The sequence below is a fragment of the Eptatretus burgeri genome, chromosome 11 (assembly GCF_056783735.1).
Source record: "Eptatretus burgeri isolate ZD-2024b chromosome 11, Ebu_testis_v1, whole genome shotgun sequence".
Classification (NCBI taxonomy): domain Eukaryota; kingdom Metazoa; phylum Chordata; class Myxini; order Myxiniformes; family Myxinidae; genus Eptatretus; species Eptatretus burgeri.
The window spans coordinates 90845695-90858535 of record NC_140971.1 but is presented as its reverse complement, the minus strand read 5'-3'; the positions used below and the strand labels follow the sequence as shown (position 1 = coordinate 90858535).

Sequence of the window (12841 nt, the reverse complement as noted above, 5' to 3'; positions counted from 1 at the left end):
TGTTTAAGTGTTGTAAATAATTATAGTCGGTAGAAGTGCTTTTGCTTGGTTGCATTTTCCTTTTTGCTGCACATTGCATAACTGTCTTACGTGCTTGTCTGTGTGTGAAAATAAAGTGCTTGCTTATCAAACTGTTTCCCGTTTCGTTGCGTCCTTTCCTCTGTTTGAAAATTCCATCTTGCATCACATAAGGGATTGATAGTGGGTTTAAAACACCCGGTAACCAATCTGAACCATCGAGGTCGACGATAATTCCGCTTGGTTATCCCTGCAGCACGGAACGAGCCGCTTAAGCGGTTCGTGTCCGAAGTCGACCTGCGGCGAGGTACGATCGCCCGGTCGACCACTTGCGCAGGTACTTAGGTAGGTCGAATTTGGCGAGCAACCCTATCCTGCGCGGGTGGGCAATTGGCACGATCGTGGTGAGGTTAAACCCCCATCCGTGACTGGCTCCTGGCGGTAGTTCCAGGAGGGTCATGACAGAATTATCCATTCCGGTGGGTGACGCGTCGCGATTCGAGTTACATGGCCGATCGCACGCCGGACGGGCCGAAATTCGTAACAATATGTATATGTATATATGTGTATATATGTATATATGTATGTGTATACATGTATATATGTGTGTGTATATATATATATATATATATATATATATATATATATATATATATATATATATATATATATATATATATATATATATATGTACATCTGTATATATCTGTATATATGTATGTATATACATGTATATATGTGTATACTGTATATATATTTATATATATATATATATATATATATATATGTATATGTATATATATATATATATATATGTATATATATATATATATATATATGTATATATATATATATATATATATATATATATATATGTATATATATATATATATATATATATATATATATATATATATATATATATATATATGTATATATATATATATATATATATATATATATATATATATATATATATATGTATATATATATATATATATATATATATATATATATATATATATATGTATATATATATATATATATATGTATATGTATATATATATATATATATATGTATATATATATATATATATATATGTATATATATATATATATATATATATATATATATATATATGTATTTAAATATATATGTGTACACATGTGCTTATCAGTTGCTATTAATAAATTGGGTTAATTTTGATTTGTCTTGTGTTTCAGATAATTTGAATCTTCCAATCTCATAAAGCTGTGGAATTTAGCAAGTTTGATCATGGTTCAATAATCAATGTTTTTGGGTTTTTTTTGCAAATAAAGCACCAACTCCAAACAAATACAGTTACACAAACACATGGTGGCTATCTACAGTGATGGTGTCCTTCGTTATCCCACCATAGCCAAATCGGTGGGCAATTTCAATTGTAGTCATGAGTCCCTTTAAGATGAGGTCAGTTTGGATGATGTTTGATTTGTCATCTTGATACAATCACCAAGGTTGAGATTTTTGTTGATGTAGAATCTCCTAATGAAGGTCAATGAGATTGTGACACAATTTGGTTTTTCCACGTGGACATTCTCAAATGATCATCAAAGACCGACCGTAAGAAATGCACCTTGCTCTGAACACAGCACCATAGGGGTTTGCAGGATGTGTCTTTGGATAACTGTATGCTCAGGATTTCTACAAACAAGTTAAATCAAATTAGAAGCTTTCAACGGAGATCTGTAATGCCAACTTAGAGTTTTGCACTCATCTGATAACCTTTGATTAAATGTTGCATTCACCACAGGGATGTAGTGATAATAAATATGAATCTGTATCTCGTGGAACGACAACACATCTCCAATCCCCAAGAACTTCCACACTCACAGCTCAGCTTACAACATCATAGAATCGGTTTTATGGAGTACAGGGTTGTCCTGTTGATTGATTACATGGAATGTGAACCTGTAATCATTGCTGAAATCACAAGAAGCTATCAGGAAGCAATTAGGAATGTTGACCAAAGGTGTGCTCCTCCTTCAGAACAATTCACCTGAACACAAGCCCCATGTTACACCAGCCGCCATGTGAAACATTAACGTAGAGTAGTTTAATATCCAGACATACAGTTCAGGCATGGCCCTGAAAGACAAACATTTGTTCTGACACTTGAAGTCCCACCTTTGTGGGACACAATTTTTAGATGATGAGGAACTCATTGTTGCTACCAAGACCTGGTTGCAGGAGAAATCTGATCACTTATATTTTTCTGCCATGAACAACTTGATGGATAAATTGAGCAAGTTCATAATTGAAGATCATAACTGATAGAAAACACCCAAATGTTGGGGCCTGTGGGTGCTATGGTCCAGCCATGAAAGAATAACATACAAACGCACAAACAAACATAGACACACAAACAAACACCCAAACACTACAAAATATTTATATAGAAAATTCTCAGGTTGTCGAACGCCATAGCTGTTTATTCTTTCATTACCTATATTAAAAATTGGAGGCTTATTGTAAGGAGAACTAATCTCTGAGTGCTGAGATAAAGGAAGAACTGCAGGCACTATCTCTCGAACTTGCAACCGATAATAGAAAAGTCAATTATGGGTTTAAAAAATTAAATAAAAATATATTGCAGTTAGTACCTGGCAGGAAGACGTCTCCAGCAGAGTACTTTCAGGCCGATAGCAGTCCCTGTTGCCTAGACTGGATTCATCCATGGTAAAGCCTGGGTTAAGGCCCTGTCACACCTTGACGATTTAGCCAACGTATGCCTGACGTATGCAAAATTGGGCTAAAATGCCGGCGCATGTTGAATACGTTATGGGTAAGTTTGTATACGTTAAGAGCATGTTGGCATACGTCGTAGTATACTGGCAAACGTTGTAGAACGCTGGCATATGTCGTAGTATGCTGGCAAACGTCGTAGTTCGCCGAGCTGTTAGACAAATTTTCCATGCTTGAAATTTCCCGACGTATGCCAGCGTATGACTCGAACGTTCCGCATAATGCTGGCCATAAGTTGTAGGCATGTTATGCGATCGTTGACACACGTTGACACACATTACTTGTAAGTTACTCAGAAGTCGAAACACATCGAGGTAATGTTTAGCGTACCCGAAACTTATTTCTAACCTATGAGTAACGTGTTGCAGGCACGTTACGCGATCGTTGACACACGTCGACACACGTTACTTGTAAGGTACTCATAAGTCGAAACACGTCAATGTAATGGTTAGCGTCAGTGTTCCAGACTCCCTGGTTTTTTTTTATTTTATTTCTTCGGTATGACGGTGATGTTCACACTTCGATTTATGGTGCGGTTATGATTTAATATAATCAAAAGGCTGCCGCTCAACGATTTAAATCATAACCGTCATACCGAAGAAAAAACAAAACCAGGGAGTCTGGAACACTGACGTTAACCATTACCTTGACGTGTTTCGACTTATGAGTAACGTACAAGTAACGTATATTGATGTGTGTCAACAATCGCATAGCGTGTCTACAACTTATGCCAGCGTATGCGGAATGTGTGTCATACTTCAAGTACGTCGAGAAATTTTCAACATGCTGAAAATTTCTCGACGTACTCGGCGTACAATGACGTATGCCAGCGTACTACGACGTATGCCAGCATTCTACGACGTATGCCAGCGTGCTCTTAACGTATACAAAACTTACCCATAACGTATTCGACGTGTGCCAGCTTGGTTCGGCAAATTTTTCATACGTCGGCATACGCTGGCTAAAACGTCAAGGTGTGACAGCGGCTTCACACTTCGATGTCTAGTGCGGTTATGATTTGAATCGTCGATCCGCAGCCTATTAATAGCCTACGCCACGTGATTGTCGGCGATAAGCTGCCGCGCACTATGCATAAGTTAGACTATCGTTGGGCATAGGTTGTGAACGCCGACAACACGCTCAGCATTCGTTGGTATAAGTTATCTATATGTGATTAAAACGTTCTGTGTACGTTACTAATACGTTATGCATACGTCCAACACGTTATTATATGCCCAAAAATTAAAAAAAAAACATCAATAGTTCAGCGTACGCCAGCGTTTTACATACATTTTGATACGTTGCCATACGCTGGCTGTTGGAAATGTTGGAAAGCTGTTGGAAAAGCGGCTTTAGAGAGGAAATTTTCTTTGCATATACCAGTTAAGATAACTGTTGATGTTGTTGAAAGATATCGCACAAAGTAATGGTTAGAATTTTGTCGTTCACTGGACGATAATATACTTTTGTATTGAATAGTTCAAAGTAATATGTATGTGACAACAGGTTATGCCTGCTCTCCCCAGCCAGTGAAAGCACAGTCACCACCGTTCCCACACACCTTCTCAGCAAGCCCGGCATCATTCAGCCCACTGTCCAACCCACCATCTGCTTCTTCGCCTGGAGGCCCCACCTATGCTAACATCGGTAGCAGGCCCTCTGTTTACGGTACCACGCGATAGACCTCATTGTCAGTCCTAGTGTCACAGAGCACTCTCTCTCGCTCTCTGCCTCTCACTCTTTCCCCACCACCCATCACTGATCTTCAATAAAGTTCACATTATAGCACATAAACCTGATATCATTATACCACGTCATTGGACAATGCCAGAGCTGAATTTTCTTAGAGAATCGTATGCTCCATCGTATGATTTAATATTGTTGTAATTACAGTATCATGTTTGTTAAAAAAAAACAAACAATTTGTGTGGTGCCTAATCAGTAAAAAATAATTGTGCCTTCCAATTGCTTGTACCTCACTGTGTTTAACACATCCTATAGTCATAATTACAACTGGACGTTCCTCTTCCCGGTCACTAGGTGATGGAGCACAGGGTGGGGGGCAAACCGGGGGTGTGTGGACGCAGTGGCAGGGCCAAACTGGGACACAGGGAGGAACGGATGGTCATAGCCACGGTCAGCCAACATCGGGACAGCCAGAGGTTTTCCAGGTATCGTGTGCCTCCTTACTCTCTTATACATGCCCATGTCATTGTGCTATGCGAGCTGCTTTGAACAATAAGAAAAAATGATGACATCAGAACACAAGACACAAACATAAATGATACAGACAGATTAAAAAAATACAGACACAAACCAAGAGATTTGGCTGGTTTGCAGGAGAGATGATGCATCATGGGAAATAGGCACCAGGTTGAGTTGCAATTTGAAAGTTTGGACAACAGCTGGTAATGGGGGTTGTCCAAACTTTCCTATATTTTCTTCCCTTTCTCAACCAGTCCTCGCTGTGGATCAGGAAAGCGTAAGGATTGTGACAGCATAACCAAAACATGTTGTCGTGTTAACCATGTTCAGCTTGACAGACAGTTTTTCAGCTTTTACATATTTTCATCAAGGCTTGCTGCCTGCCAATTGCGACCTCGCAATATTGGAGCAATATCATGATTATTGTTAATCGCAAAAGGTAAACGAATACTGCGAATAAAATATATTTTTAAATCAGGAATTTCTAACCTATGCATGAAAAGGAATGGGGGAAGGGGGAGGAGGTCGGTTACGGTTGTGAGTCCGTGCAGTCATTTCTTACGCGTTCCTGCCTGTAAAAGGCACCAATGAAAAATAAGTCGCTTGTGATGATACATTGTGGTATCATCTTCACAATGGTAAGCGCGACGGTTTAACATAAACATCTTTGAGGCAAGCTTTACTTCTCCGAAGAGCAATGTGGTTCTAAGTAGCAGACTCCCATGAGATAATGGTGAAAAGCGTCCGTTCTTGTAACTGCAGAACTGAGTCGGTCACGCTTTTTATACACACAGCATGATCCAAGCAGTCGGACACTGCCCCCGAGGCCACGGACGTGGTCCTTTTTCTCAGCTTTTGGAATTTCATTTTCGACGGCCATTTTTTCTTGGGTGGGAGAGACGTATGTTGAATTGAAAATCCAGACAGTTTTATTCAGTTGCACATATAAAATGTGGGTTATGATTCATAATAACATGAGTTCTCTTTCAAGGGACGTAGATGCGGGAGGAGGAAAATCGGCCCATCAAAGCCTGCACTATTATTAGCAAGTTATGGTTGTTTGTTCGTGCTCTATCCTTTGTAAATGCAGACAGTCAAGCAAGGAGGCAACACATACAATTTCTAAACTATTTGATTATGACTCGGCCAAGGTTTAAACCACCGGCCTCTCAAACTCAGAGTGGACGCTCCAACCATTACACCACCGAGGCTGTTTATTCTTTAATAACAACATTTTTATGTCCTATCATTAACCAAATTATTACAATTCAATTTTGTTTAATCAAAGTAGTGATAGACACAGGACCTGTCATTTATCGTCAAGACTCAATCCTGCACCTTCCCACCTGTGTGGCGTGCACGTTTAATTCCCTATTTTCTTCTTTTATACTCATGACCTCACCTGTTTCTTTCCCACTTTTCATGAAGGCCCACTTTTCCTTTCCCCCCCCCCTCCTGCAGGAAATGTTGTCAATGTTGGGAGATCCTACGCAAGGGGCCCCGAATTACAACAATGAAGATTTTGCTGACTTGGGAATGTTCCCTCCATTCTCAGAGTGACTTGAATAGTGGTTCTGCCTTTGCTGCCGTTCTTTTATCCTTTCACCTTCCCGTCTTCCCCATCCCAATTTCCAACGTCCCACTCTTTCCTTAATACTCAAACACGATTCGTACATGTCTGGTTAATGGCTGTCCCCACCGTGCCAAATGCCTGGTCAGGGTAGGGCTGGTTTGAGGAAGAAGAACCACCCTTTGTTTGGGTATGTTTTGTGTTTGTTGAGATAATGCAGCACCTGAGTTACTGGGTGAAAGTTATACTTTGCCAAACTGACCCAGTGCCTTCTGTCATCCACCAAGTAGCTCTTTTTGAGTAAAAAGAGTGGTCCTTTCTTTCACTATGATGAATGATGTGATGGCATTGTTCTGTCACATTCATTGTTTTGTGCTGAGAAAATTCGGGATGAATAATCTAGCCAATCAATCTTGCTGATCTTGGCAATCAAAACATCTCATCTCATCTCATCTCAAAGGCCTAACTTTAAGGGAAGGCCACAATGATAGTTAGAATTTTGTCAGTTTTGACGTGTCTGCTGCTCTTGCATCCCTCTCATCAAGCCTTGATCATTTTCATATGCTCATGTGACCCTCCTCTCACCTGATGCTCTCTACGACATGTTTAGTCCAATGCTGTGATCAATTCGTTTTTGTTTTGTTTCTTGCAATCGGTGTGCCCTTTAGTTGGCCCTCCATTCATTGTCTATGATGTTTCACGTGGCCTTTGTGCCGTGCTGTGTGGTGGCGTTGACCTTGTGTTTCCACTGTCCACTGTAAAGTGCTGAAATGATGCCAATGACATTGCAAATAGTAGTTCGTATCTTTGCTCTGTCACCTTATTGTGCCAATAATAAACCATGTCCATATCGTAAATAATGGCTCCTGTATAACTTGTGTGTTTTCAAGAACCGTGTGTCAGAGTATCCCTTTTAAGGGCATTGCAGGACAAAGGCCTCCCTCAACTCAACTCATGTGGAGGGGTGTTTGACACACTCTGGTTCTGTCTCGAGAATAATTCTGATGGGCCAGAGCTTTCTATCATCTCCCACAGCTTGGAGAACTTGTCACCAGTGCAGCAGAGAGGCAGGTAGTGGTGAGGATATTTGGAAGAGGCACATAATTTATTTACACAATGTGGAACCTTTTTTAAGTTAATAAAAAGAGTCCTGAAGTTGCTTTATTGGTGCCAATTACAAACTCTTGAATCATCATACTGAAACGGTATACCAAGAGGGAACCTGAAGAAGTAAAGATCAAAGATGGAGTCATCAGGAGGAACCAGGATAGGATTCGGGTTTCAGCTGCTACTCGTCCACCCTCAAACCCATCCAGGTGCAGCCAAGTGAACCTGACAGAAACATTTCTGCAATAATTCACTTCTCCTGAGAGAGATAGATAATGAACTAGAAGGGCACTCGGTAGAGCGCATACCTCCGCCACGTAATACCTGATCCATGAGAACATATCAGGCCCAATACATTTTTGAAAAATCATGCTATACAGTACTATATCGTTTTTGGCCCAATCTCTCAATGGTGAAGAATCACTTTTAAAATTAAATAACTCTCGTATCCAGATCCGGATTCGGAGCTTCACCAAAATCGAATCAATTCGTCCTTGCGATACACCCAACATGTCCACCAACTTTCGTCTGAATCCATCAACAACTTTTTGAGATATTGTACTATATATCATTTTTAGCCCAATCTCAATGGTGAAGAATCACTTAAAAAATTCTAGTAGTCAGATCCGGATACAGATCTTCACCAAAATCTAATCATGTCGTCCGTGTCGCACACCGAACTTGTCCACAAAATTTCATCCAGATCCGTCTACAACATTTTGAGATATCCTGGACACAGACAGACAGACAGACACAGAAAGGGGTGAAAACATAACCTCCTTCACCTTCGGTGGTGGAAATAGAGAGAGGAATAGAGAGATTAAAGAAGAAAAAGCAATAATTAAAATGAATAAAGATAATTATTAAATAAATAAATAAATATAAATAACGTAAAAATTAGAAAGAAATGTGAAAGGAACAAAGAACAAAGATGTCGGGAAGAACCCGGACAGATAGATTTCAGTAGTTACTCCCCAGGCTCAAATGCAGCAACAAGTACAAGCTACCAGAGGTTCATCAGCGGGGAAGCACAGTCCACACAGCATCAGGGTATGGGACAAACATAATCAAACGGTAGATCAAGAAGGAATCTGAAGAACTAGAGCAAAGATGGAGTCATCAGGAGGAACCTGGACAGGATTCGGCTTTCAGCCACTACATTATTCTTACACGTCACAAATCCGAAACGAAAACAAGTTTGTAAACCAGCCTATTTCAGGCCACTCCAGGATGAAGGCCTCCCTTGACTCATGTGGAGAGTTGCTCGACATACTTGCCAAGTGTGGGTTGATGAGAGTGAGCTGCCATGGGAATCTAACCCACACTAGAGTAAGTTGAGGCATAAACGTCTTTAACCACTCAACCATACAAACAGGTGTTCGAGATTGCAGCATGAAACAGAATTACAAGAATGGAGAGGAAATGCAGCTCGGTGGCTGGTTATTTCATAAGTTTTCTATTTTGGACAAACACAACACAACCCCCGCCTATCTATCTCTCTATCTCTCTCTCTCTCTCTCTCTCTCTCTCTCTCTCTCTCTCTCTCTCTCTCTCTCTCTCTCTCTCTCTCTCTGTCTCTCTGTCTCTCTGTCTCTCTGTCTCTCTGTCTCTCTGTCTCTCTGTCTCTCTGTCTCTCTGTCTCTCTGTCTCTCTGTCTCTCTGTCTCTCTGTCTCTCTGTCTCTCTGTCTCTCTGTCTCTCTCTCTCTCTCTCTCTCTCTCTCTCTCTGTTTCTCCCTGCCATTTTCCCATTAAGTTACTGTTGTCGGCAGCTCATAGATCGTGTATGCTTGACCAACTCTTTCACAGAGCGGTGGCTGGCCAGGCCTCAGGTTCGACTGCAGGTGATAGGAATTTGGCCAGGATGCTGGGGATAACTCACTTACTCTTTGGATAAATCAAACTGTAGAGGGTTAAGAACATTACCTCCACCTCTTTTGTGTGCCGCACAAGGCTGTGAGTGGCATCATTTTCTGGGGTTCTTCAGATCATATTTTGTTTGTTCTTTAGGAATATCCGCTGCGTGGAAATGACAGGTTTCTTATTTACACTGAAGTATGGCAATAAAGTTTCAATACGATAAAAAATGGTGCACTATATAAGTTTATCCCAGCACATGGTTGTACTGTGAGGTAGAACAATTACAAAGATATCCCGGAACATCTGAAATGGAACATCAGGAGCTATATCTGAGATGTCTGTGGTCATGGAGAGACTGTTTTTTTTTAATTTGCGTCATGATGCTCCTTTACGCCAATTTTGCTCCATGCATGTGAAGAAGTTGTAAATTGCGATGCATTTCTGGAAAATGCATCAGGTGATAGTCTGAATAAGACAGAGAAATTAACATTGCAGTCCCTCGTCGAGGTATTTGTCAAGGCAGCCCCTTGCACACACCGGGCTGCTTTATTAATGTCGGCCACTCAGGGATGCTACCGAAAGTTTATATCTGCATATGGACTCACACACACACACACACACACACACACACACACACACACACACACACACACACACACACACACACACACACACACACACACACACACACACACACACACTTTGAGACCTGAGAGGGCTCCTTACAATCTTCCGAAACCCACATACGGCGATAACAACAAACTCCCTTTTGGATGCAGCTAATCATTCAGGTACTTGTAGGATGGGTTCCCTTGTAACCTTTTCATATTTTAACAAGAAGCAATCAATGTTATAGCAATGTTATTCAAAATTTTGTGAAAAAAAAAATGACCGACACTGTATGACTTCCTCAGCATCCACATCATCTTTAACAAAGCTCGAGAAAGTTTTCTGCTCAACAAGTGCCAAAACTCTGAAGGAGATGAATAACAGGAGTATGCGTTTTAAAATAAATGTATTGCAAAACGTGTCGCCACAGCTCTTTGTGGCGTAGCGAGCCGCCTCAACCCCGCCTTCAAATGGAATGAATGGACTCAGGCCATGCAAGGAAAAAGCGCTCCACACCATTATGAAACCACCAGAACTTTTTACTGTTGGAACCAGGCATTGAGAGTTGGAGGGCTCCTTGGGCTGTCACCACATGCGCACACGTCCATTCGCCGAGAACATGGTGAAGGACGACTCATCAGATCATATCACATTATGCCACTGCTCGGCAATCTATTGCCTATGCTCTTTCAACAACTGGACCCGCAAACGGGCATTGCCAGGTGTCATGAGTGGTTTGTGCATTGCAGCCAGGCTATATGGTACCTACCCTGTGAAGTTCTCTTCTGACCCATTTTCAACGATACAGAATGCTCAAGAACCATTTTGAGCTCTGCACACAATCCATCCACCATTGCTCTCCTGTTTTGCCTCACAGTCTGGACATCATATTTATTGAGTATTTCTATTAATGTTGCCCTTCGATGATAACGTCTTTCCTTCTTTTCTCCAGGCTGACATCACCTTTGAGACAGTTTCTTGTGACACGTTAGCAATTTCCGGAGCCTTTGTCATTGAATCACCTGCCAAACGTTCACCAACAACTACATCCCTTTCAAAGTCGCTGAGGACTGAGGTCTCCTCTTGAGGCCATGCTGGCTCTTAATTCCAGACTCAAACAGCAGCCCACTTATACAAGGTGACAGTTAATTCATGAACACATTTGTTTCGTTGATAATTTTTATTTTATTTTGAAGTATAACTAAGGGATACCAGATATTTAAAAGAACATAGCATGAAAATATTTGTGACATTCACCCTTCTTCACTTCTTCATTTTATTGTGAATTGTCTGTTGGTTTCAATTGCTGTGACACTTGGATTTTGTGTTGATGTCGACGAAGATCCATCTTTCATCACAATTGAATGCAAAGTTTCTCTGTTAAAGACTAGCTTTTGAGACTTCCTTCTTTCCGACTTCTTTGGCCTCTGTCGGACTGCTTGTCTCAATCTTTCAATTGTTGCTGGAGTTCTTGCTGAATTCCATCACCCTGACCTTTTTGCCTCGTGCTATATTGCCAGTTGTCCCTGTGCACTTGAACATAGTGCAATATTACATTCCGTGTGGGACGTGCTCGCAAACCAAGCTTTGCCCGAATCTGTCTTTGAGCAATTGTAATACAGTAGTGATTGGTGAGTAGTTGTAATAGAATAGCGATTGGCAAAATAAAGATCCACAATGGTGGCTCTCTATTCCACGCTCCGTTCGTCCATTTTTGGTTTTGATGATTGGGTTCAATTCTCCAAAGTACCTTGGTGTTTCCATTTTTTGTCCACCACCTGAATGAAAACATCCACAAATCCAGGACATCTCACGATTCATCAAGTCTGCAAAACTTGCGCATAAACTACATGATTCCAAATGTGTCTTTGTCAGCAAGCATATACGGTCACTTCGCGTTTTACACGTGTTTGCGTAACGAGATTTTGAAATGGTGCGTGAGAATGAGTAACACTTACTTTTGTTATGTGTGGACTATATTTGAAATAACACGTACCAGCACTGGCTGGAGTATGTAATTTGTAATTTACGAGGTCACGGTGTATGGAACGCAGCGGGCAATGACAACCACGAGTAGCAAGCATCAGCAACTCCTTCTCGCATGCCATTTTGAAGATCTTGTCTGTGTGAACTTTGTCTAATGCACATGTGATCTCTGCAGTGTCTTCTGTTTTTTACTTTTTTCCGTGGTGTTGCACACCTTTGCCTACCAATATGTCTGGTATACGTCGAGCTACATCCAAGGTTTCCTCCAAACCCAAGAAGCAGTGGAAGCAGCACAGCCATCGCTGAATCGTCGATATGGCCAAGGCAAGTGGGCTTTGGCGAGGTTGAAGTGGAGGATGTGGAGTTGCTTGAATCACACGATGAGGATTTGACGATGGAGGATCTGCTCCAGCTGGAGAAGGAAGATAGTGGGGAAGATGATGATGAGGAGGTGGAGGTGGTGCGTTCCCTCACAAGCGAGCGATTGGCCAAGGTGTTCAGCCTCATCGAAGAAGCTCGGGCGATTATGCCTTTCATCATGCTGGTTATGATGATGGTGCTTAAACCAGAACAAAAGAAATCTCACTCATTTAAAATGCAATGACGTGTTGTAAATGATGTCTGGCTGCTTTGTGTTGAGCCACTGCAGCTTTAAAATGGTGTCGAAGAAAGGAAGCAGAAGAGACTCCTTTGTTGTCGTCGT

The 12841-nt window shown here is 41.1% G+C and overlaps 1 protein-coding gene across 5 annotated transcripts in view; it reads left to right on the top strand.

Annotated features, from left to right (window-relative positions):
- LOC147017607 (aryl hydrocarbon receptor nuclear translocator 2-like) overlaps positions 1 to 7438 on the top strand; it is a 248876-nt gene extending 241438 nt beyond the window's left edge. For 3 of the 5 annotated variants that reach the window (XM_085847344.1, XM_085847347.1, XM_085847343.1), the window contains exons 17-19: positions 4330 to 4471; positions 4844 to 4974; positions 6470 to 7438. In XM_085847344.1, coding sequence (XP_085703470.1) covers positions 4330 to 4471; positions 4844 to 4974; positions 6470 to 6568 — 372 coding nt within the window. In that variant the 3' untranslated portion in view covers positions 6569 to 7438. The remainder of the gene's footprint in view (positions 1 to 4329; positions 4472 to 4843; positions 4975 to 6469) is intronic. The other 2 variants (XM_085847348.1, XM_085847345.1) reach the window with 1 other exon arrangement.
- Positions 7439 to 12841: the final 5403 nt, after the last annotated feature.